The following is a 26,708-nucleotide window of genomic DNA, read 5'->3' as shown; positions in this document are numbered from 1 at the left end:
CTCATGGCGCTTCCGCATCTAAACAGAAGACCAAGCAGTCCAAGAAGGTGAGTCAGTCTGGGAGCGAGTCTCCAGTCTATCCCACTGCTCTAGACTATTCGATACAGGCTAGATTCGAAGCTCTAGAAAAACAAACAGGGAACTTAGAGAGGAAAATGAACGACTAAAAAGGAGGCTCTCGTTTATAGAACAGCGACAACAAAGAGAAGAAAATGATACAAACCGAGGAAAAGTACACGGAGTACAATCGCCCACGACGAAAACAAGCACGCAGGGGCCAGCAGCCGTACAACCGCAAGTAAGGGAAGAAATAGATGCTACTATACCACTACACCAAATACAGGAGCAACAGAAAACAGTCTTGACGACGCTGGAACAAATCATGAGCAGACTGAACGCGACCGATCAGAGATTGGCAGAACTGTTCAGGAGACAAAACAAGAGAGCACCGGAACAGGTCGACCTAAACGAAAGCGCGAAGATCTTCGCGGCGCAGCAGTAGTGTCACATCATGGCTAACGCAGAAGAAAAATTTACAATATGGCAATGGAACTGTAGAGGATTTAGAAAAAAAACCGATTTCAACATACATGTAATGCAGCATAAACACCCTCCTACTGTAATAGCGCTGCAAGAAACTAACACTTCGCCGAAGATAGTCGGCTACGACACCATAGTAGATGAAAGATTTAAAAAAGTGGCCATTTTATGTCAGAAGGGGGTCACTACGCACAAGCACACGACACCAGAAGAAGATATAGAACACCTTTTAATAGAGGTAATACCTAAGAAGCGCGGGGAGAAGAGCCTATTCGTACTTAACATATATTCACCACCGCGCAAGAAGAGACATGACTTCAGAGAAATCATTAGAGCGGTGATCGGCCTGGTAAAACAAAACCACCTTGTGATTGTAGGAGATTTCAATGCTCCGCACAAAGAGTGGGGCTACAAGATGAATACAAAGAAAGGAAAAACCATCCTAGATGGAGTGGACACGCACGGGCTGGAAATCGTCGGAAACAGCGTTTCAAGAGACACTAGCCCTGATTTGACCATCATAGGAAATATCCTAGACTACGAATGGTCTAACACCGGGGAGCAGTTCGGAAGTGACCACTACGTAATTCAAACTCAAATTAAACTTACAAGGTTCAGCACAATCCAGAGAAAGACAAAAATCACAGATTGGAAAAAATTCCGTGAACAGTTGGAGAATGAAGCCGGAAGAACTGCGATAACGGACATCGAAAAGTGGACCAAACGACTACGGGAGGTCCACAGAGACAATACTACGGAGCTAGAGGTCACCGATGAATTTCCACGTGCGGATAAACGATTGCTACATCTTTGGGAGGCTCGTAGGGGGCTGACGAAAAGATGGAAGAAACAAAAACATAACAGGAAATTGAGACTCAGAATAGCTCAAATCAATAAGGAGATAGAAGACCACACTGCAAATTTACTTAGAGATAATTGGCACCAAATTTGCAATGAACTAAACGGCAACTTGGGTAGCGCTAAAACATGGGCGCTGCTCAGGCACCTCATAGACCCGACAAAATCAAAAAGAGAAAACAGCAAAACGATAGAACGTATCACGCACAATTTTCAGGGAACGGACGCCCAGATTACAGATTTTCTTTGGTCCAGGTACGTCGGCAGCACGCAGGTGCCACCCTGCACCATGGTATATTCAGGGACAAGGAACTCGAAGCTGGATGAACCGATAAAAGACTACGAGGTATACGCGGCTGCCAGGTCATTCACAAGGAAGAAATGCAATGATCAGAAACCTCAGTGATGACCAAATCGAAAGCCTGACTGGACTAATCAACGAGCACTGGGAAAGGGGCACGGTCCCGGCGGAGTGGAAACACGCTGAGATTATCGTGATACCTAAACCAGGGAAAACACCCAGTTTGGAGAACCTTAGGCCCATTTCCCTAACTTCATGCCTCGGTAAACTATACGAGAAAGTGGTCAAGACTAGATTGAGCATTTACATGGAGGACAACGGTCTGTTTCCGGATACCATGTTCGGGTTCAGAACGGGGCTCTCCACGCAAGACGTGATGCTCCAGTTAAGAGACACGGTACTAAAACAAATATCGGGCACTCGAGAAGGCGTAATCTTGGCCGTAGACCTCAAGGGGGCCTTCGACAACATCGGCCACAATGCCATTCTCACAGAACTCTCGGCAACAAACTGTGGGGAGAGGATCTTCGCATACGTAAAGGCCTTCCTGTCTAACAGAACAGCAACGATCGGCATCAACAACATTAGGTCAGAAAAGAAGACGACGCCAAACAGAGGGACGCCACAAGGATCCCTCATCTCACCTTTGCTCTTTAACATAGCAATGATTGGATTAACTAGGAGACTGAAAAACATCAAAGACGTCGAACATTCAGTTTATGCGGACGACATCACAGTGTGGACGACAAAAGGATCGACGGGAAACAAGCAAGAAATATTGCAAAGAGCGGCGGATGAGATCGGTCAATTTGCTTTCTTTAGCGGCATGCAGTGCTCCCCAGAAAAATCAGAATTTATTAGACTTCACAGAAATAAAGAGGACAGGGGAACGATAGAATTTGAGATAGGTGGACAACCCGTAAGGAGGACAAATAAGCTTCGCATCTTGGGAATGTGGCTGCAGGAGAAAGGCAAACGGGACCATACCATCCAGCTCTTGGAACACTCCACGAAACAGATATGCAGGATGTTAAGCCGGATTACGAACAAGAGAAAAGGGGTGAAGGAGCGAGATGCGTTACGGATCACTTCTGCGCTCATCATACCGAGGATGACGTACGCGCTTCCGTACCTACAACCTAACAAAGGGGAAAAGAACAAAATGGAAACATGCATCAGAAGGGCGTATAAGCAAGCTTTAGGCGTCATGACCTGCGCCTCGACAGAGAAGCTGATGAACATGGGGGTGTACGGCACGTATGAGGAGCACAGCGAAACCATGCTCAGATTTCAAATGGAAAGACTTAAAAGAACAGCCGCTGGCCGCGCACTACTGGTCAAGCTAGGATACCCGGCAGAAGACGAGGGCGAAGACAAGACAGACATTGACAGCCAAATTAGGAGCACTTTCTTGGTTAAACCAGTGCCCAGAAACATGGACCCCAAGAACCACGAAGGAAGACGGGCGGCGAGATCCTTGGAGTTGGACAGGTTCCTAAAGAAAAAACAGATGGTTCTGTATGTTGACGCGTCCAAGTACAGAATGAAGGAAAACGCTAGGGCGGTAGCAGTAGTGAACGCCAATGGGAATATAGTTACTGGTGCATCAGTGCGCACAAGGACAACACAAGCAGCGGAAGAGATCGCCATAGCTCTAGCCCTGACTGAAGCCAATCAGCAGGGACTGAGTTACTGGATAGCGACGGATTCTCAGGCTGCAGCAAGGGCATACAGAGATGGAAGGATCGGCCGAAAAGCCGCGAGTATCCTCTTCGAACAAAAACAACACAGACATGGATCAAACAACACAAGCATTCAACACACCATCATTTGGGTCCCTGACACTGGGGTTGAGGGAAATCTCATGGCAGACACCGTTGTCCGAGGGTTCACGAACCGGAGGGCGGGTTTGCCGGTCGAACCCTTCAGCACGCCAGAATCTTACGGGGAGGCAATGAAGGCGTTGTTGGGAGCGCGCAAGAAGTACTCGGCTCCGGCGGATATCCTCGACAGAGAGCAGGCCACCACACTCAGACGACTACAAACAGACACCTACCCAAGCAGAGCCATGTATCACAAAATGTGGCCGAACAGATACGCGAAAGAGTGCGTGTGGTGTGGGGGCTATGCCACAACGTACCACGCCACCTGGGGCTGCGAAAAAAGCCCTTTACTACCAAAGGTAAATAGCCATAGTCTAGAGCAGTGGGAGGCCCTCCTGGCTGACTCCGACCCGAGCACACAGCTTATGCTGGTGACGAGGGCCAAGGCAGCGGCGGAGGCCAACGGGATCCTGGACTAGGGAATACCGACCACTGAAGCTCCACATCTATCTATCCCCATCCCCCTACTCCCTAACCCTTCCTTTTGAAAAAAAATAATAAATGTTTTCACTACTACTATACAAGCCTTGTTCATGCACTGTGCCCACCACAACATAGAAGCAGAGAATCTAGCATTCACACCTTGAGGTGCACTGCCACTGATAGCCGGGCACGCCGGTTAGCTACGCGCACTGTTCTGCAGCTGATTAACCCACATCCCGCAGCGTCCTTGTGCCGCTGTGGTCGGTGCATATCATCATCATCATCATCAGCCTGACTACACCCACTGCAGGGCAAAGGCCTCTCCCATGTCTCTCCAATTAACCCTGTCCTTTGTCAGTTGCCGCCACTGTATCCCCGCAAACTTCTTAATCTCATCCGCAAACATTACCTTTGCATGCTCTGCGCCGTGGCGAGCGGTCAGTTTCAACACATGAATATGTTTTCACATCGTGATGTGGACTGAACTATACTGTATGCAAAACAGTCTTTTTGTGCTTATTGCTAATGTAGAAAAGCTTTGGAGTACACATTGTTATATGAAGACATTAGCTCAAAATCTTGTGCTTCTAGGGGTTAAGAGTTAGGTGAGACCAATACCCGTTGTTGTGGTGTGCAGACTGTGGAGAGCATGGCTGAGGGACTGAGCCACTCGCTGGGAGCAGACCCCGAGACTGCAGTGCGCTTTCGTGATGCCCACCTGGCAGTGCTGAAGACGCTGGCTGAAGGTTACGGTCATCCATGGGCAGCCAAGCACATTACACGCTTTCTGCTGGAGCTGCGCGAGGAGATCCGCTGGAATGTGGACGTGGTTGACCCCCTGCTGCGCTCTGGCCTCCTGGTGCTGCCCACTTTTGACCTTCATCTGGCGCAGTCCATGGAGAATGGCATGAACTTCCCAGCAGTCGATTTTGCCAAGCAACTGGTGCGACTTTACTTCTCTGAAGCCCGGCATAGTGACTACAACCTCTCGGAGTCGGACCTGTGCAATACTTTGGAGACGCTTGTGCGCATCAATGCCCACTCCAGGCAGCCACAGGAAGGGTGAGCAGCTTGCTTGCACTTTGCCCTTGTCTGGGCTGATAATGTGATTCTGGGTAGCTTGGGTGGCACATGCACACTTGCGCTGACAGAAAACTTCACTTGGATTAAGCTTAAAATGAATGCTAGCAATGTATAAGGTTTCTTTTATTCACCTTAGTAGATGTGTTGCATAAAATTGACTACAACGAATTTCATAGGCATGAGTACAGGTTTGGACTCGAAATCTTTTTTAAATTAGAGAAGCCTTGTACATTCCACCATGCTGTCCCTGATGTGTTGTACTGACTGCAGTGGCATAATAAATGTAATAAATTAATCGGTGACCTGGCAGCATATTGGTTCTGGTGGCCTGAAAGCATCGTCATTAGCTGTAGAATTGGGTAACATGCCTACTTTGGGCACTGAAGGCAGTTGCAATCATTCACTTATTGCTGCATGCTGTAGGCTAGTTCCACTCTGGGGCGGCAGTACCTTTCCTCGGGAGTTATTTTTAAAGATACTGGGATAAGGAGATATCTTTCAAGCATCCTTGGGGACATTTGTGAAAACAGATAGATGGTGGTGAGGGGTGCACCACCATGGACCTCAGCAACCATGCTTAGTTGTGCATGGCATGTTGAGCCGTAGAAGAGTGTTTGGACCTTTAAGGGGAGACGTGGCTCTTAAAATGAGAATTTTTATTAGAGTTCTCGTAATTAAATGAATGTGTATATGTATTTTTTTCTCCTGTTTTCAAAATTATAATTAGTTTGAGTGTATCTCAATGAGTTCCCATATTGTGAGAAAATAATGAAGCTTAACTAGACAGTTTCTTACGGGTCAATAAGACTCTCTCCCTCAAAATTTTTTGGTTTTGATTAAAATGGAGCTGTAGCCAAAGACCTGCCATGCGGAGCTATCTTTTTTATTAAGAATGTTCAATTATTTCAAAGCACCGTAATTAAAAATTATAGTTAGGTGACATTTTTCAGAAACTTTGGTATGTTTGACTGAGCTGTAAAAAATAGAATATAATAGAATATAAAAAATAGAATACAAGAAAAAAATTGAAATTACACCGTAAAAACATAACGAAAACTTCCGTAAGGCTACCCACATCGGCAAAAGCGCGAAGTTAAGAAAATCGCATTTGAAGTGTGCACACTGGCCATTCAGAGGTCATAGCAGAGACCTCAGAAAATGGCTGAATGCGGACATTCCAAGAGAAGTTCACAATAGTGAGTAATGCCAGGATATAGAGAACAGGGCCAACTTTCGAACATGACCAAGATAGCAGCCGTAGGGGATGTGGTTGTGGGAACAGACAAGCACGAAGTTCTGCCACATTTTGCTCCAAACTCGCCATTTCGGCGCTCTGGAGGCGTCAAATAATGTCAATTTTTTTGGTAGTTGGAGGTCGAATAAGACCAATGTCAGTTTACGTTAAAGAACCCTAAGTCGACATTACTCCAGAGCCCTCCACTACGATACTTCTTCCTCTCTACCTTCTTAACTCATGATTTTCCTCATGACGCAGTTGAGGTGTCCACTGAGAGTACGTTAGGGCATATTGAACCCAAATATGCCAGTTTTGTTCGAATTTTTTTCCATTTTACTAGTGTCTCCCTTTTAACTCTTTTCTTAGCCGAGCTTATTCAAAGCGTTCAGGTTGAACAATGGCATAAAATGCCCCATTCAAGCAATCCAGGTCGCTTCTGTACCAGTAACTCCATTCAGTAGGTTGCAAAAGGACTGTACTTTAGATTCGGAATTGATTTTTGTTAGCTGCATGAGGGAGTATTTTTAAACTTCACACAAAACCTGTTAACACAGAGCAGTCATGCAGCCATGGCACCCAAGATTGCGTCCTTTCCTTGCACTGGCTCTGCTGAGCAGCAACAGTGTTCTTGCGATTTCACAGCATCGACACTTGACTCATTAGGTGCAGGCGACAGCTTTGTGCAAAAAATGGCGTCCATTTATTTTATTTCAATTTGGACAGAGGTGGTTGCTCCTCCCAGCCCGGACTATATAGACAGATGCCCCTCTGTAATTTTTGTTTCTGCCGTTACTGAGCAGTTTCACTGCTTTTAGGGCCTCTCTGAAGTTGCCGGGCATGTGAACAATTTCATGCCACCAGCAGTGTAGAGGACAGTTATCTGCAAGACGGGTCAGTGTTGACCTTGCACAGCACTGCATAATAGACAAAAGTGCTGTGCCTAAGCAACCGATTTTTTTTTCTTTTTTCTTTTTGCTGGCCAGAAAGTTTAGCATGAAAAGTTCTATAAAATTGAATACTCATTTTTTGTATGGTAATGCACTATACATATATTTGATTTTTTATCCTCATATTTTTGCACTGGATATGTGTAATATTTTTGGCAACTTTTTGTGTGTCTCTCAAATTTGGCCAGTCAAATAACTTTTCTTTGTTAAGCAGCATGTGTAGTTTTTTTCTTTTTGAAAAAGAATTCTTTTCAAAAAATTTTTTTCACACTGCGAATCTTCTACAGTCCTCTAGTACTTCTGGAAGCATGGAGCACTGGCACACAGTGTTCATTCTCCTTAGTTATTAGACTTCGACATAGGTTGTTTACAGTGAATACTGCCTCTCGGAACCTGTCTACTGATATTTAATTGCACGCTGTTGAGAATAATCTATAGCCCTCCATAGAGGTGTACTGATATAGTCCAGTGTTGTTTTGGCTTATAAAAATTCGTCAACCGACAACCTCTGGGCTAGAACACAACCTCATATACTGTACTATAGAGCATGAATTGGTCACTTGGAAATGGAAGTGCAGTTTGGGGCCTGTGGACTTTGGCTTAGGAAACAAATTATCTGAAAATAGGCATAGGAAACCGTTTATATAGTGCATGTGGGTCTTTTCGTCTTATTTTATTTTTTATTTTTGTGCTGGCCTTTTTAGAAGGTATTCAAAAGGTGATGTGTTTTCAGGTTGTCTCAAGTGATGGAGATGCTGCGCAGCGGAAGTGGTGGGGGCGCAGTGGAGTACGGGGGTGTGCCTAGCAGTGGGCCCATGTCAATGATGCACTCTGGCATCAGCCAGGCACGTGAGTACGACGACCCACCTGGTCTGCACGAGAAGACAGAATTTCTGCTGCGGGAATGGGTGTCGATGTACAATGCTCCCACTGCTGGCAAAGACTCCACTAAAGCCTTCCAGATATTTGTACAGCAGGTAAGGCTAGGCTCTGCTAAACTTTCTTCTTGAACATGGTCTTAGGCTATTTTGTGCTGTAAGCTGCTCTGTGTGCACAAGTGAGATGAGGTGGTCTAAGCGTAACATAGCGGTTCAGGCTGCCGCGGTGGCTTAGTGGTTACGGCGCTCGGCTGCTGGCCCGAAAGACGCGGGTTTGATCCCGGCCGCGGCAGCTGAATTTCGATGGAGGTGGAATTCTAGAGGCCTATGTACTGTGCGATGTCAGTGCACGTTAAAGAACCCCAGATGGTCGAAATTTCTGGAGCCTTTCACTATGGCACCCCTCATAGCCTGAGTCGCTTTGGGACGTTAAACCCCAATAAACCAAACTATAACATAGCGAGAAATGAAAAGTACAATACAGTAGAGCCCCTCTATAGTTAAGCCACTTGGACCAGCAAAAATGCTTACTATACCAGATTCTTTACTGTATCAGTTGTTGGTGATAGAAGTTTAAAAAATAATTAACAAAATTTGGCTAATTAATTAACTTTGACTGCTATTTCCTTAACTTGTGTCCTCCAAGCTGAATATGCATTCTGTGAAAGCGGCACCCACGATGCTATCAGTGCCTTCTTTTTAAAAATCTGTAAACGGTTAAAAAAAAACACCCTCTCTATATATAAAAACATCACCATTTCTTTGCGCAAACAAAAGATAAAGAAATTTTCTAATATTAATATTATTCATGAGTGACCTATGCTATATCTTAGCAAATATTAGAATTCTATGTACAGAATTTCTTGATACATAAAAAAAAGGCTAACCCTAGTGTGTATTGCGGCACCGTGCAAAACATTTCCTTGATGTTGAGAAACACAAATTGGCTGCACATGCCTCTCAAAAACTTCTTTTCCTGCTCGACTTTTCTTTTCTCATAAGCACATTTTACAGTTTCTGTATTTCTCCATTCTTTGGGGCTTATTCTAAACTCCCGAAGATGTACCTCCAGGAAGAGCAACAAGGGCAACCTTGGGGTTCACAGGATGTGGACACGAAGTTGTATTCTGTGTCACTGTTGTTGCCATCATCCAGAAACTTTCACGTAAATGCATCAAAATCTACAGAAACATGCTGTTTTCATGGAGCTGTGGCACGCACCATGACAGCATCATGAAAACTACAAGCGCTCATCATCTGACACCAGAGGGGATGCCAGAGGGGTTTTAAATATCGCCACGTGGTGGAGAAACAAAACAAAATCGAAACAAATAATGGTTCCTCTAATACTCACTGGATGATGCTAGCTGTCTAAAAGCACTCATGGCTAGGTGGCGTGAGCCACTGCCCGATTTAAATGGTTCAGCCTTATCCATCCATCCACTTCGAAAGCGGGAAAATACGAATAATGTTAATCGCATTTTTATTCACATGTGTGCTAAGAAAGTCGTTCAAAGGTGCCACTCCAAGATGGATTTTGTTTAAAGCTGAATAGCATGTTTTTTGGCCGTCTGGCGTTACTCATATGGTGCTAATTTTAACTTTTAAACCCTTTTGCAGATGAATGTGCAAGGCATTTTGAAAACAGATGATCTGATCACACGATTCTTCCGCCTCAGCACTGAGATGTGTGTGGAGCACTGTTACCGGGCCCTCATGGAGCAGACTCCCAGCAATGCGACTATTGTTCGCTCAAAGTGTTTCAACTCTCTTGATGCGTACATGCGTCTAATTGCATTGCTGGTCAAGCTGAGCGGGGATGCATCGAATCCAACAACCAAGGTTAACCTGCTCAATAAGGTGAGTTTTATGGAGTATATTGTCTGGGAAAGCGGGATCATTGAGAATCATTTACTAAACAGGCCATTCTACTGCTTGTAGACTTCTGTCCACACTTGCATTGTCTTTACCTTGAAAGAAATTTCTCAAAGTATCCATTCTGGAGGCAAGCGAGGGCAAAAGTAGCTGGGATCTCGTCATGTTTTTGGGTGTTTTGCCCCATTACACTTATACCCTGTGGAAAAGGCCTGCTGGCATGTTATGTCTTTTCTGAATGCTTCATCGTGCTCTGTGGAGATGTCCTAGAGGCTGTCTGCTGCTTTTATTCTGCTTTTCGCGTCTTGTACCCCAAGCTTGGCCTGGTGGTATGTTTCCAGCAGCCCTGGCAGCAGCTAGTCACTGCTGCGACTCCTGACTCTGCTCTTTAGTATGCTAGCGCGATGTCTGAACATGGCGTACAGTCAGACTTGACGTAGCCATGCATGTACTTGCCGAAAAATCATATAACCCAGGGATGTATGAAGCAGAAGAAAAAGGGTGACCCTCTTGGACAGTTGTATTGCTCATTAGTTTGAATGTATGAACTGGGAACATATCAACATGGCCCTGCTGATTGAGTGCAGTACTGGTTGTCTTGAATTAATTCTATCTCCAATTCCAATATAGAAATTTGTTTGATTAAGGCAAAGCTTCAAGCAATGTGGGATGCTCATATGGCTGAACTGGCATTCCCTGCCGAGTGTTAGGCGCACAGTAGCAGGAATGCGTACATGCTAAATTTTGCATGCTTAAACTTTTAATGCACGTTCACTGCTCTGCATGCTTGGGTGGTATTAGAGTTCATGAAGATCTTTTTCCCCCAAGTCAGCTCAAGTCCAATGTGCAAAAACAAGGCAATGAAGCTTAGAGGAAACTTATGACTTCTCAAAAGTGGCGAGCAAAGAAAAATTCAGTGCCATTCGAAGTGAGGACCACACGAACTTAAACAATTCACACATCAATGTCTGGCTCCACTTCTCTGCTTATATAAAAGTCTGAAACCATGAGCTGTTTCGTTATCGCCGGTTTCGAGATTACAGCTCTGATACCGATAGGCCCAATGACAAAAGCCATTGCACGCTACCTGCCTTCTTGGTGCTGTGCAGAGCTGTACAAAATGATCATTGTAATGTCACTTCATATGTTGTTGGTCCATAACCTTGAAAAATGCCTACTTTTCAGATAAAAAAGTTGTTTGTTTCACTTGCTGTACAAAGAATTTGGAGTGTATTGAGTGGGTTGAAATTGGGTCTTTCTGAAGTGGGAGAGAGGTCTGATATAAAGACGCTCCTGGTGTCTCTAGCATCACTTATCCACTGGTGGCGAACTAGAACCAACTAAAATCCATCTGGTGAAACATCTGTTCTAGCACCGTGGTTCATTCATGCAGGTGCTTGGGATTGTGGCTGGTGTGTTGCTTCAGGATCATGAGTCACGGGGCCTGGAGTTCCAGCAGCTTCCTTACCACCGCATATTTATGATGCTGTTCCTCGAATTGAGTGCCCCTGAGCCAGTTTTGGAAGCCATTGGCCTTCCTGTGCTGATGGCGTTCTGCAACACGCTGCATGTTCTGCAGCCATGCAAGGCCCCTGCATTTGCTTACTCTTGGCTGGAGCTCATCTCTCACCGTGTATTCCTTGGCCGTGTGCTGGCCCTGACTCCACAGCAGAAGGCTTGGGGAATGTTTGCGCAGCTCCTTAATGACTTATTCAAGTTCCTGGCCCCTTTCCTGCGCAATGTGGACCTTGAGAAGCCTATTCAGCTTCTGTACAAGGTGAGGCATGAAAGTCAGGCTGAAAGGCCTGCTTCCAGCAAGTGACGACGACTCGTTCTTTTTCAGGGCACATTGCGAGTACTGCTGGTGCTGCTGCATGACTTCCCAGAGTTCCTCTGCGACTACCACTATGGCTTCTGTGACCTCATTCCAGCGAACTGCATTCAGATGCGCAACTTGATCTTGAGTGCTTTTCCCCGACACATGCGGCTGCCTGATCCTTTCACACCAAACCTGAAGGTGGAAGTTCTGCCAGAGATCACACAAGCGCCGAGAGTCCTCCCAAGCTTTGCTACAGTTATCCAACCCCAGAGCTTCAGAAAGGCAAGTGCAGTGTAAAATCTGTGTTAGACAGGCATTTGTTCTTGTTAGCACTGTGATAGTTTTTTTACTGCAGTGCCTATTTTATTGGTGTCACATGTGAAAGCAGTACACCTGCTATATATTAAGCTTTAACTGCAAGTGGCTGCCTTTTTCGCCAGCTATTCACTGCCAGTGGCTCCCACAAGAGCTAACTGCATGAGATTCTCACAAAAAGCTGGCCAGAGAGCATGTATTTTTGGCAAAACATATAGTGCTAGAACTGTCTGCTTGTTTACTTTTTCTCTACAGTCGAGTCTGTCATGCGAATCTCTGAGTCGTGAAAAATATTCATATCCTAAGTGTGTATCATCCAAAACAAAGAAAATTCGTATGCAGAATTTACATAGATCTGTTTTCAGCTGGCGGGGTTTACTTATAGCTGCACGCCAATGCTCAATTGTATTGTCAGCATTGTGCTGGTCGCACGCCACCGCTCACTGCTTGCTGCGCGTACCGAGCGACACCCCCCCCTCCCCCACCCATCCCTTTCCCTGCTTTGTCCTGCCACTGTACTTAGTTTTGTAGTTTCCCTTGAGATGGAACTGCGGCGGGCCCACAATTCAAAGCATTGATTGTGTAATGAACAATCACAAGGGCAGCAGCCTGAAGCCAATGGAGATCATAAGCAAAATGCAGCATTCCACCCTGCCTTCCATATTCACGTACGGCCCAAGTGATTAGCTGCAAACTGAACTGTAACAGTACCATAGTTTCGGGTTCCACACGCCCTGGGGATTATCGAAGGTTTGCTGCCAGGCTATCTACTGCTTGTCCGAGCTAGCGACTGCCAGTGTGAAAGTGTGTGCTTCCACTGCCAGAAAGAACCAACATGTGCTTCAGCCCTTCAGTTGCACTTTACGTTATGTGATGCTGAACAGGAAAGCAGAGTGCGCTCCTGTATGCGGCAGTGGCAGCTGGCTAAAACCAAAATTTTTCAAAATGATGATCTGTTAGCGAAACCTTCAGAATTATGCCAGTTTAGAGTAGTAGAGCTCATGAGCAAAATGAGCGTAACTTAGTTTTTGACCACGATTACATTAAATTTGTTTAATGGTAATAGTGTAGCAAGCCAAGACAAGTTCCTAGCACATCCAGAATCCGGACCACAAACAACATAGCGGACTACTGCGCATTTTTGTGGTGTATTTTTTGCTGGTCACTATCACAAGCCATTGCACCAATAAAGGATTTATATAAGTAACAGGTAAAGTCAACTTGTGTGCGCATTTTGTTATATATTACTTATTATGGAAAAAAAAAAAATCGCCGCCGAGGCTTTATACTTGGCCCTCAAAGTGTGTCCAACTTGAGTGCATGCTAGCAGGTGCCTTTATTTTGTCTGCTTGACAGGGATATAAGCCTCTTTGAGAAGTTTGTTTGGGGTAAAGTAATATGCAAAAATGGCTTGCATGTGCTTGAGGACATTTTCGATTAAAATGGCACAGGATGTTATTGCAAGTAAAACTCCTTGGCTTTCGTTGCAGGATTTGGATTCCTACATCAAGACACGTGGTCCTGTGACATTTCTGTCAGAACTTCGCAGCAACCTGCAGGCAACAACTGAGCCTGGCATTAACTACAATGTGCCACTGATGAATGCATTGGTGCTTTATGTGGGCACCCAGGCCATTGCTTATATTCAGAGCAAGAGCCTGACTCCCAGTATGAGCACAATTACTCATTCGTCACACATGGACATATTCCAGAACTTGGCTGTTGACCTGGACACTGAAGGTGAGAATGCTCATGTTGTGCAAAATTTTTAATTTGATATTATATGTCATTTTGAAGCGCTGCTGATGAAAGCTGTTTGTTTTAGCAATTTTCCTTGTATATTTTAGGCTGATGCAAAAACACTGCTCAACCTGCAGCAAGATGAATGCATTTATTCGGTCCTAGCGAAGAGTTCGGTCCTTTAGTGTCCTAGTGAAGAGTTGTCACAGGCATTCCAGTTCCCTTTAGTGTGCAACATTATAAAGCACTAAGCACAAACGGGGTCCCCCCCCCCCCCCCCCAAAAAAAAAAGTGCCGAAACATTGCAAGACGCTCATTCCTGTACTATCTAAACTTTCTGAAACAGATGTCAGGTTATGCACAAGGGGTCTAGAATTATTGAATTTTGAGTGATTTAAGTTTATCTCGAATTATTTTGCAGAAAAAGTTTGTCTTTGTGTAAGTTTTACAGTGTTTTTTTTTCCTTTGTGGCCATATGATAGTGCGTGAAGACTTGTTCATCTGGTCAGGCTTTTAACATCCGATTTTCTGCCCATTGCACTGGATGCATTCTGGCCAGGGCATTTTACGAATTCGTGTCAAGTGGGATTGTATGAACAAGATTCTACTTAATGCATTAACTCTAGGCATCTGCGATTATTGAAATCTTTTATTTCAAATCAAATCAGATATCTGTTTATAATAAAAAAAAACTTTCAAAGAAAAAAGATAAATATGCAGATGTTGCCATTACTTTTTTTTTTCTCCCTGAAAATACTGCATGGTCTTTATAACTGAAAGCAAACAAGTTTAGATTGACACAGCACCATAGAAAGAAAATAACATGCAGAGAAATGTATACTGTGCATGTGATTAACTGTCTAGATAAATATGTGCATTGATTTATTTTTCACGTTTGCTTTTTAGCAATGCTCAGTGTCAAACTGCTAGAAACCAGCACGTGATTGGAATAGTTTTGAGGGCTCTGAAGAGGAATTTTTGCTTGTAGATAAATAAGGTTGTCTGTTAACTTTCAGTGAAATTCTTTTACAAAAATGATCTTACTAATTCTTTCTAGTGCAATGGAATTTTGTTGCTTTAGATAAAAATAAAATTTTGTCCCAAAGTAAACCTTAAAGGAGTATAGATCCCTAATTTTGGTGGTATGGTTTCTTCTCTACAATGATGCAAAAGACACTACTATGCATGAATCACCATGGGGTATTTGCCTAGACCACTAAATAATTTATAATCGATTTTTCTGTCATGCTGTTTTGGTTTCGGTTTCAGCAGCCTAACAATGGCTGTGACGTCAAAGAGGTTATATGTCACGTGAGACATGAAAAAATCGCGATATAATCGCTGCTTCGTCGTTTTAATTTACTCCAATGTTAAAGCCAACCTTCCTCATGAACCAGAATGACAACAAATGCAGAAGCACGGAGTATATTGCAGTTTTCATGCCTCACATGATCAGTAACTCTCTTTGACGTCAAAGCCATCAATGGGCTGTTGAAACCAAAGCAGCATAAGAAATTCAATTATAAATTATTTAGCAGTCATAGGAGAATACCACGTGGTAATCCATGCATAATAATGCCTTACGCCTCATTACAAAGAAGAAAACACGCATCCAAAAGTTAGGTGTTTATACTCCTTTAAAACTAATAATTTTGACAAAAATTTCTGTAACAGAGATTTAACATTGTGTGAATTATATTTTTCAAAGGGGTGGGATATTGGTGCTTCGCAGTGCCGTTAGCATTGCCACACTGCAGGGCATATGCAGTAATTTCTAACACGAGAAAGAGAGAGAATAAACTTAATTTAAAAGCAATTTTAAATGCCTTATTCTTAGTCAAAGAGCCCTCTCTGCATAGTCGATCAGCTTAAGCTCTTCGCCAACTCAGGTGTATGACTGTGCAGTAGTCGAGAGGCTCATTTGGGGTGTGAGTGTATGGGTGCAGGTTGGGGAGGCTATCCGCTGGCACCCAGGTGCTAATTTCAGAGGCAAACGCATGAATGCACTGATTTCTGGGGGTGCCTTCATGCCCAGGGCCCCATATTGCCACAAATCATTAGTGTTTATTTGTTCATTCTTGAAGCTGCCGGCACGCCGCTTTTTCACTATTTGTGATACAAGAAGCGACCAGATTTATCTCGATTGATCGCAGCCAGGCGGAGCCGCTTCTGCGTTGTTCCAGAATGCATTGGGGTATTTCAGTTTTTGTTGCTGATTGGACAAATGCACCTCAGTTATTTCCTCTTATGTTGTTTGTAATCTTGGCTGTAGCAGTTTGGTGGTGCTAGTATGTAGTGGTAGATGTAGTGCTGTTCGGTGTATTGTGTTGAGTTTAGTTAGCTGTTTTTTAGTGAGGTGGTGTTTCTGTGCGTGTGGGACATCAGTGCACTGCCTTTCTAATTTCGTTCCTGAGTGCATATAAAACCATTTCATTTTAATGCAGGACGGTACCTCTTCTTGAACGCGATTGCAAACCAGCTGCGGTATCCGAACAGTCACACGCACTACTTCAGCTGTACTCTGCTGTACTTATTTGCGGAAGCCAACACTGAAGCTATCCAGGAACAAATAACAAGGCAAGTTGCTGGAAATGCAGGTTACCTTGGAGGCCTTTGTTCTTTTCTGCTTTTTCATCGTTGTTCTCATGTAGTAATAAAACATGCTGTTTGCATGGTTTGTTATTTCAACTTCAAGTTGTTGGCTACAAAGAGTATGGTTACTAATGAGGGGAAGTGAAGTTTTGGGTGTTTGTCCTTGTTAGGTGGTTCAAATTACTGTAATTACTGTACCTGATTTCCAGGGTGGCAAAAATGGAAGAAGCACAGTTTGTGTAGAACCCTAAGGCAATGTTATAAACTGCTTCTGCATTACTCCTTGTCGCTCTCTTGATGGTTCACTATCGTCCGTTCAAGTGTACCCCAAGGCAACAGACGCATAAAAAATGCAATTGCAAGGTCAGCAGTTGGAGGCTAATGGACATCAACAGCGATTAGGATGGTCAGGGAGCTGCCCCTATTTGCACGAGCACAAGTTTTGCAATATCTTCTTGGTGGTGAAGCTTATATGTGTCATGCAAGTGTTGCATTGTGCAAGGAAGAAAGTACTAGCCATTCATAGAATTTCTGCAACTTTTGTGTGGCGCTCTCAATGGGAGCCTACGCATCTAGGCATTGTTTCTCTCTCTGGAGGCTGGTGGAGCTGGTCTTCAGCACTTGTTCATCAGCTTGTTTCAAGGTTTTTCTTCAGGTTTTTCACCCTGGCCGCGCACCACAGAGACTTGGAAAGTGCCACCTTTCTGAACGCAGCGAAGTCTTTGTTTACAAAGTACAGAAGGAACTGATGTGCTCTGACAGTGACATGGCATCCGTGGCCAAAAAAAGCACAGTCAGCAGTCTTGTTGCTAGAACGCATGATTTTTAACCAGCAGCTGATAACCCAGGAAAGTTCGTGAGGGCCGTTGCAAACGAGCTCGAAATCAATAGATGCTTTTAGCATACCGGAGATGTATTAGCATGGAATATATCTGTTTACCGGATGCTAGCTGCGCATGCGGAGTGGTCCTGCCTGACCCCAACAGTGCCACTGCATGTATGCAGGAGAGGTCCGGTAAACCGGTATATGTCTCTGCTAGTATCTCTCTGGTATGCTAAAAGCGGCTAGTGTTGATGTCGGGCTCATTGTGCAAAAAAACTCATGGTACCATTCTTACATCATGAGGAGGGGGCAATACATGTTATCCTGTGTGCGAAGACTTGAGGTACCATTCCTACATCATGAGGAGGGGGCAATACATGTCCGATGAAACTCTCCGCTCCGGTCCAGGTGCTTTAAGCAAGCTGAAGAGCCTGAGGAGTGTGGAATGCTCCTCTTTTTTTTTTTAATTATCATCTTCTATTTTATTTTGTCAGATGAAAAGAACTTTTACCAAGACCAAAAAGCTAATGGTCATAATGAACGGTGGCTTTGCGCAAGCTGTGATGAGGTGCCTACAGTGGTGCGTGCAAAATATTTCCGTTATCTGTGATTGTTAGCTGTTGCCAGCCACGAGGGTGACATCATGCCACCACACTTTTTTGCGGAAGGACTCTGCATAAATGCTGCTGTGTATGTGGAGGTGACTGACACCATTGTAAAGCCCTGGATAGAGACTGTTTCAAAAGTAAGGCTTTATGTCTTTGAGCAATATTCGACTCCCACCCACATTGCCTGCATTACCCAGGAGTGGCTGGCCAACAGCTTTCACGACCATGTCGCTCCTAACTTGTGGCTCCCTAGTTCTCCAGGTTTAAATTAGTTGGACTAGTATATGTCTGGAGCGTTGTTGAGAGGGAGGCCAACAAACAGCCACATAACATGAAAGACGTGCTGAAAGCCACCATTGCCGACTCAGTGGGCAACATTTCCAAGGACCGCCTGATTCGAACATGCGGGCGGTAATTGAATTGGTTATTGCTGTGGATAGCAGGTTCGTTGAGCATTTCTGGAAATGGTTTGATAGAAATACGTCTATTTTTGCTGGACATATGGTTCTGTGCCTGGAGTCAACATAGTGTTAAGTACCTCATGCACCCGGTAATTCGATGTTGGTATGCTTGAAGCTGAGAGTGCAGTAAATTATGCTGTGTGCATGTGCTGTTTTCATTACAATAAAAGGAAATTGTGTTGCCTACTGAAAGAAAGTAAAATATATACAGCCTGATGATTAAAGCTATGCAATAACCAGCAGGGGATTGTTGTGTCGTTTAGCACTTACTGTTTTTTCTTCTTGGTTAATATGTGTTCTTGTGCTCTCCTTTTATTCAGGGTTTTGCTAGAGCGTCTCATTGTAAATCGGCCACACCCATGGGGTCTCCTAGTAACTTTCATTGACCTCATCAAGAACCCAACTTTCAAGTTTTGGACCCATGAGTTTGTGCGCTGTGCACCTGAGATTGAGAAGTAAGTGGAATATTTTATTTATGAGTGCATGTTGCATGTGCCTCAAAAAAAATTAATTCCACTGCTTTACAAAGAAGCATCTGAAGAATATGGCTCTCTGATATTGTTGCACTGGAGGGCACTGAAACGCATACGTGTATTATGTTTCGTAAATTTTTGATCATAACATGCGACAGCACTTTGATCTGAGAAGTCTTCTGTTTCTTTTCAGCCCCGCTCTAAAGTACAACCTTATTGCTTTGTGGTATTTTCTTTTTTCTGCCCAACTGCTCCAGCTGCTTGTAGCAAAAAAAAAAAACATACTTCAAGCAGTGGAAATAGGCTAGCGAAGTCAGTTTGCAGGCATAGTAGGCACGCATCCACGCATTTTGCGCTCCTTAAGGTACATTGAGGACAATTCCAGCCAATTTTTCTGTTTAGTAAAAGTCTGTTCTATGGCCTTTCTTAGGTATGTTGGTGTTTGTCCGGCAGCAAAAGATGGATTTATTGCTGAAAAAATTGCATTAAAAAGTTCACCGCCACATTATTTGGGCACGTGACGTCCACTGAAAAAGGCTTCATGATTAACGTTACGCCCCAAAATCAGTGTCAATACAGCATAGTTTACTTTCAAAATCAGCCAGTGATGGCAACACTTGTATTTTTTTTTAGTTTTCCAAGCTTATAAAAGCACAGTTTTTAGCGAATGTAGCGCCATTATCGTTAGAATGTGGCAGAGTCGACGACCGATTTTTCGGACCGTCTAGGGACCGCAAAATTCTGTGAAAAATCAAATTTCACTGGGAAAAAAAAAACAAAACAAAAAACACTTATTCTTAATATGCCGGACAATGCGGTCAATGGTTATGTGTGCTTCCGAAGCTCCTTGTAACTAAATCTCAGCGCCCGTCACCTGCATACGCGACACGCTGCGACCGCTTTCATGAGCTCGGTGTGTGATGGCTTCACTGCCTTTGGTACATCGCCGACGAACGCATGGGCTGGGACAAAGTCTAGACACGAAAGCGAACCCGCCGCTACGGGAACTGCGCTACGCCCGTGGTTTGAAGAGTGTGGAACAACAAGAAGGCGTCAACGTTGGCTTCCATAATAAGGCCTAGTGACTAGAGCCAAAATCTGCATCGTCACCGGTGACAAGCACTCTACAGTGGCTTGTGTATAATGATATGCATCTTGCCTGTTATCAAAATGGCAGTTCTGGACAGATTTACGATAGAAACGTAAGGATTGCGATGTGTTTTGCGTAGGTACGCTAACCTCTCTACCTCTCTTTGAAATGCACTACCATTTTCTTCTACGTTCGCCGCCTCCGTGAAACCATACGCCTCCCACACTCTTGGCTCCTCTCCATGTAGTCGGGACGAAAGACTTGGGAAAGACGAGTTTTGCGAACTGCAATTAGTGTTAAGTTTGTGCGGCGGGCGACGTCCAAGAGTGGTCTGAATTCGAAACCATGCAGGCGCAGTGTGTTGACTTGTGGATAATATCAGCCCCGCCATTTACGGGGCTTCTTTTAGCTTTCATTTTTTATGAAGTTTTCGATCTTTCTTGCGCTTTTCATTAACAAAATTCCACTGTACACACATTATGGCGGCGAGTGCAAGCAAGGTCCGAAAAATCGAGCAGTCAGCTGCGATGCATCCGAAATTTTAGATGGTCTTATACATTGGCTCTATGGGCCATGTTGCAGTGCCGCAAAAAAGTGAATAATCAAGCATGTCCAATAGTCAGGGGTCCGAATTTTCGGTTGACTGTAATCTGTTGGTACAGGCCAGTTTTAATTTGTCCTCACTGTCTCTTTAAGACTAGTTGATCTAGCCTGAAGATGCCAATGGCAATTATCAATGGCTGTCAAAATTGGCAGCAAGGCTTGTTTTCGTGTTGATGTCACCTTCGTTGTTAATTCGTACAGTTAGACTTCACCATCAATGTTATACCCGTGCCACACGTGCACAAGAAAAGGCAGTAAATGCCAAGGGCCTTAAGTTTGTTAATGTCATTATTTTCGGAGTTGGTGCTATACATCCATATTTAATGTCATTATATGGAAGTCATGATGATGATACGCCTGCAAGACGGTCAAAATTTCACCTGAATATAAACAGTGCTAATGAGCGCACTGTCTCAGTACATGAGCCGAGAGTATCTCAGAAGGGCTAGTAAAATGGTGCCCTTCGCACCCAGAATGCAGTAAAGATGCCTGATCTGACTGAAAGTTGTGAAGAAACCATTTGCTACTGGATAGGAAGTTGTTACTAACAAAGTTCTATGCTTTTCTGCGTGTGGAATGGGGACAAGAGTACATACTGCTTGAAGTTGTGCAAACTCTGTAGGTCACGAATGGCAGTAAGGCTAACACCATTAGATTTATGTGTGTGGCACCGCACGAATGCTATTGCCAGTAGTAAGCACCTAATAATTGCCTTAAGTTTGTCCGCGTGGCCCACGTATTATGCTGTCGGATGGAAGCTGTTGAACTGTGCTGTTTGTTTTCACAAGGTGCCTTTAGTTTGGCCCTCTTCATACAAACGATTTCCCCCAACTGGCTGATGTCTTCTAAATTAATAATTATGGACTAGGCATGTGCGAATATTCAAACATTTTGCTAATAGTATTTACTAGGCCTATGCGAATATTCAGTCATTTCGAATATCCGGTTGAATTTAGGAAAGAATTTGATTCGATGTGAATGTTGGTGCTTTTAATCTCGAAGTATTTGTTTCGAGTGAATCACGTTTCTGGAACTTAGGCTTCGTGTGGTTTTGGTTCAGCGTGCCTGCACTCCCGCACATATGCTGGAGCTGGTCTGCGCATGGTGGCGGCAGCATACGTGGGCAGGCAGAAGCGTGGTGGTGGTGGAACTTTGTTTCCAGCGAATACAGAGGAGCGACCCGAAGCCGAACCCCCGCCGCTATCCCTTGGGCAGCGGCGGTGTCTTCAGCCGGCTGGAGGAGCTTGATATGTTCCTGGGTCAGGGTTGAGCATTAGGGCCTCCCAATGTTCAGAGTCGAATATGAAGTGACTCGCGGGCGGGTACTGCGGGCAGTTCCAGATCATATGATTTAGATCGGCTTTGCTATCACAATATATATATACCACAGAAGTAGCATTAAGAAAACATTTGCCCAACGATTTGGCTCTTTGTGCACGACGTTCAGCATGGAAATCTGGATGCATGTTCCAAGGTATTGGTGGAATGACCATCTCTGCACAACGTTCAGCGTGGAAATCTGGATGCATGTTCCGAGGTATCGGTGGAATGACCAGAAGCTGGCATATATGTTTGGGAAGGTCAGTTGTTGGTCCGCCTTGTAGTTCGTATGTTAAACCTAGTGTGGACAGAATGTGTCTGCCAGTCGGTGTGGCCGGTAGCTGTTCGTATTGCAAGACTGCGACCACTGCAATAATCTCACTTAGGTGTTATGAGGACAGAGACCTAACGCTTTCCCAATCGCTGTGTGGATGGGTAGCCCAACTGCTTGTTTGACGCATTTTCTGATTATAGCCTCCACTTTCTCTTTCTTTCAGCTGTCGTGAGACGTAGGTAAGGGCATATGTAAGCAATGCGGCTGATCACAAAGGCTTGTACTAAACGGAGTGCGGTGCCTAGATCTGTACCTGCCAGGTATCTGCAGCCACACTACCCGCGGTGTGCACGCGCCGTAACTGGAATGGCGGCGTGCATCAGTAGAGAGATTTAGCATGGCCTGATCCGCTTTAGCACGTGCTGATTGGTCTCGACAGCAGGCGTGCTAACAGCTGGTTGCCGCATGGCATTTTGTGGCGTCCTCAGGGCACTCTGTGCATGCACACTGGCTCCGAGCAGAAGCGGCCGTGGATTGCGCTATGTTAAATCTGTAATCAGAGGATGTGCGGCTCCCTTGAATTCCGTGGAATAAGTCAGAGCTGAGTGTAGGTGTTGCAGCTGCTCTTTTGCGCGTGAAGTTTGCAAATCAAGTGAGACAGTGCTAGCAGGAGAGGAAGCTAGCATGAGGCACATGGAGATGGGTGCTCCTTTCCGACGCCGGGTGGCGCTGGGCGCGAGGTGCAGTGTGCACGCCTAGCAGGTGTTCCTGGAGCCGTCGCCTAAAAGCAACAGCTGCACAACGATGCAGTTGCAATTAAAACCAGTAGACGGGCGGTCCATAGAGAGGTCTTACACCCCACAAATGCATCGACTTTGCATGTAGGTCGACTCCAATTACCGGTGGCCATTTTTGTAGGACATCGACACAGCCGACACAGCGTGAATGAGTGTGACAAAGCTGCAGTGCATGCTTTTTATTTTTTTCATTTAGTGGCCTTGTGTGTTCGAAAAATACATGATTTTGAAACAGTCTGTTGTGCCAGTCAGCCTTTTTTTGTGCACCACAAGGATTCGAACTATTCGCTTCAAAATTATTTGAATTACTATTTGCTTCATGCTGCACTTTGTTTTAACTATTTTAACCTCTAAAACATGCCAAAATTGCGAATTTCTTCTTTATCCGAACTCACGGCGAAATGGCGTGAAATTTGTGAACAGCAGTATCTTAACTGCACTTGTCTATGAGTAAGCTTGCCGTTTTGTCATCACGATAATATTAGACCTGCTATGACGGCACATATAATTTACAAAGTTTTTGATCCTGAGAATCCTGCCACCCTATCAAAAAAAGTTATAGACTATATTAAAAATAATATCGGCCTTAAAGGGCTTATAGAATTAACTGCAAGCATGCGGCACAATGCCGCGGGAAATAATGCCAGGCCTTGCATAAAATCAATACCCTCGCTGCATGCTTGCGGGTAGGAAGACTTAATTGCTACATCATGTGGCAGGTGATTGTGTCATACCATGATATGTAGTCAACAGCTGGTTGCAGCCATGAACCCGACTGGCAGCAATTCTCTTATTTTAGATTGTTATGAATAATAAGAGACCTGGCACTCGCGAAAACTTAGCTTGTGAAGGGTAGTGGAACAGATGAGTTGCAGGCTGTGTAGCTGCGGTTTTTTTCGTGGTGGCTGCTTTGACCGTTCACAATTTTCGTCAGTTACAATCTAGAAACTGTGCACTTTTAGCCACAGAAGATGAGAAAAAGACATACGACAGAAAGATCGGGCTCAAAGCCAGCCTGTGGCCAGCTCACTTGGGCTTCAGCGGTGTGGCTTCGTTCATGCGCCTTCAATTCGCGACAGTGTTTGGGCCCATCACACGACTTGCAGCCCAGCTAAACAGATACACGAGGGCTAAGCAGGTTGCGTGTCGTCATGAACGCTGTGTTTCTGATGGCATTCCACAACCAATGCTTTGTGTTCAATCATTGCGAGTGAGCATGGAAAAGATGGTCCCACTTGCAATTGCATCTCGGGTTGCTCTTCTTATCTCCGTTTTGTGAGCAGGCTTGTTGCGCCTTGCCCTTGCAATAATCAACTGCTGCCATCACTTTCCTAGTAAGGGGGTACCTGCATGGCTACCGTACAGTGCTTCATGACTCATTAAATTCTTTGTCATGTGAGCATTTCTTTTTTTTTCACTGAGCACGATTGTTATCCGAAGAATTGTAACCAAGGCACTAGTGCACAAAATGAAGTCTGTTACTGTTAGTAGTACTACCAGATACCTTCAGTACCTTTCTAGTAGCAATGAAGCTTCCGAGGATGTTTTGATACAGAGACAGAAGCTGCCAGTAGGTGCGCAGCGGAAAGTCAGGAGGCAACAAAACGACATCAGCACTGCAGGGCTCTGGCACTAGCTACTACTATAAAATGGTTTTATATTCAGTGTTTCTTAGGCATTTACCATGTGAATATAGGTAAGCTATGTCTGCAGATTAAATAGTTTGTTGTATGGAAAAGGCAGGAGATCACTGCGCACTCAAGCAATGCACGGGCGCTTTGCATAAATCAGTGCAGCTCTGAGGTGCCGCTGTCCAGTTTTTCATCTTTAAGCAGTGGGTCTAAGAAATAAGTTTGGCAGAACTTGGCTGAACCGCTGCAAGGGGTGTAAATTTTACCATAGATCTTTGGGGTCCTCCATCACATGAGCAAACTTTCTGCAGCACTGCACAACTGTCCAAAAGGCGAACATTGACAGCAGATATGAAGCAATCGAGTTTATACAGAATTTAATAATCCATGAAGTGCACAGGTAATCGAAATATACTGACATGTTATAAAACAGGCAACCATGCATGTGGCAAAATGACTGTGAATCATTGCCACCCTGACAGCATATTACAAAACGTTCACACGTTATTAAAAAAAAAATCCCACACACGTTGATCTTCAGCATGGCATGGAAGCGACAGCTGTAGGTATGCTATCTTCCTGTGTTCACATTTTATGACGCAATTATTCTTGAGAACAAAACAAATAATAAGAGGCAAAATCTCTACGCAGCAGAGCTGCATTGTCCATTTATGCAATGCCAAGGCATGCCGTGCTCACTTCTCAGTTTGTACTCTCCTGTACACTTTTGCAACAAATTGAATTTTCGCCTTCTACTAGTTAGCCTGCTTCAAAATGCTCTTGACCATTCCCACCACTGGCAAAATCTTGATCGAAAAGTGGTGTACACAGATGAAAATCATTAAGGCAGCACCAGACTAGTCTTGCATCACTTCGATGGTCATTTGTTGTATAATAAATAAACTAAACTTGTTTCACGCACCTTTTTATGTGCTTGAAATCCATTACTAGTTATATTTGCTGAGAAATTTATCTACACTTGGCAGCCACCAGATTGGATTTGAAGGGTTTGTGGTGCTCCAAAACATGCTCCCTTTTGCATTTTTCTCTGCTGACATTCATAAGCACCTAGTATATTGTCATTTCTGTACCTTCTCTGTGCATATTTGTTCACCAGCAGTAATATTGCGTGTTTTTATTTTTTGCAGGCTCTTCGAATCGGTGGCACGCTCTTGCATGCAGCAGAAGCCACCCACGGAGCCTTCTGGTTAGCATCAAGCTGAAGGTTCCCATTTTGTATAGGCTTTGTGTTCTTTCTCTACTGACTGCAAGCAGCCCATGCTGCTTGTTTTTATAAAAACTTTGTATATAAGGAAAAGAAAAATACTAGATTTGCCTTTTTTTTCTAGTCCGTCATTTTGTCGTAAATAAACGGTTGTGGACAAAAGTGGACTACTGCAGAGGCCCGTTTGTTTCTTGAAACATTTGACTACTATGCATTTAAATTTGACTGGTCCCAAATGTATGTTTGCTTGCGCTGTCATGCAGTTTTAGAAAAGCTGTAAGACGTGCATGGTTAATAAAATCTATAGTTCACGGAATCAGATAGAGGCTTTTGTTCATATTGCAAATGTTTTCTTTGCACTCCTGTGGTAATCACTGTTTGAACCCACTGAGCCATTCTGTATTCTGGTATGATGCTGTGGCATGCACCAACAGTGAGAAAAGTAATTAAAAGTAGGAACAGCAACATAAGGCAGACTATTAAACTGTACAAGTTTGAATGAAAATCTGTTTATTCATGAACAGTATGGGCAAACCAATTGTTGACTCAGATTGACTGGTTCGGTGCACACATTTCTGAAAAAAATTCCCCGTCTGTTGCTTCCTGGCAGGGAGAATTTTTTAGGAATTCATTATGTTGAAAGGCAACTGTTTAATTCGAAAACAATGAAATGGAGAAAGTGCTCTTCTTTGGAGATTTCACATATCTATTCAAGCACCCATCTTTATTAAATCCAGCGATCACAGCTTGTCTATCGTGAGGAACTTCACATACTGGCAAATACTGTCTCGTAAAGGTGTTGTGCAACAATTTTAAGTTTCTGCTGCCTTTGTTGACTGTGTTCTGATAATCCATTGTGACAAACGAGTAAGAGGAGTAAGGAGGCAGACAAACGGTGCTCGCATTACTAAA

The 26,708-nt window shown here is 44.2% G+C and overlaps 1 protein-coding gene across 4 annotated transcripts in view; it reads left to right on the top strand.

The window, feature by feature from the left end:
- Not1 (CCR4-NOT transcription complex subunit 1) overlaps positions 1 to 25,963 on the top strand; it is a 116,081-nt gene extending 90,118 nt beyond the window's left edge. For 2 of the 4 annotated variants that reach the window (XM_089579803.1, XM_089579802.1), the window contains exons 34-42: positions 4,643 to 5,067; positions 8,006 to 8,249; positions 9,771 to 10,010; positions 11,398 to 11,802; positions 11,869 to 12,126; positions 13,650 to 13,899; positions 16,344 to 16,476; positions 18,704 to 18,838; positions 25,720 to 25,963. In XM_089579803.1, coding sequence (XP_089435929.1) covers positions 4,643 to 5,067; positions 8,006 to 8,249; positions 9,771 to 10,010; positions 11,398 to 11,802; positions 11,869 to 12,126; positions 13,650 to 13,899; positions 16,344 to 16,476; positions 18,704 to 18,838; positions 25,720 to 25,783 — 2,154 coding nt within the window. In that variant the 3' untranslated portion in view covers positions 25,784 to 25,963. The remainder of the gene's footprint in view (positions 1 to 4,642; positions 5,068 to 8,005; positions 8,250 to 9,770; positions 10,011 to 11,397; positions 11,803 to 11,868; positions 12,127 to 13,649; positions 13,900 to 16,343; positions 16,477 to 18,703; positions 18,839 to 25,719) is intronic. The other 2 variants (XM_089579804.1, XM_089579805.1) reach the window with 1 other exon arrangement.
- The last annotated feature ends 745 nt before the right edge of the window (positions 25,964 to 26,708 follow it).

Source organism: Amblyomma mixtum, chromosome 3 (genome assembly GCF_055824585.1).
Source record: "Amblyomma mixtum isolate Tamu chromosome 3, ASM5582458v1, whole genome shotgun sequence".
Taxonomy (NCBI): Eukaryota; Metazoa; Arthropoda; class Arachnida; order Ixodida; family Ixodidae; genus Amblyomma; species Amblyomma mixtum.
The sequence above is the reverse complement of the archived record's forward strand: the minus strand, read 5'-3'. Positions and strand labels throughout refer to the sequence as shown.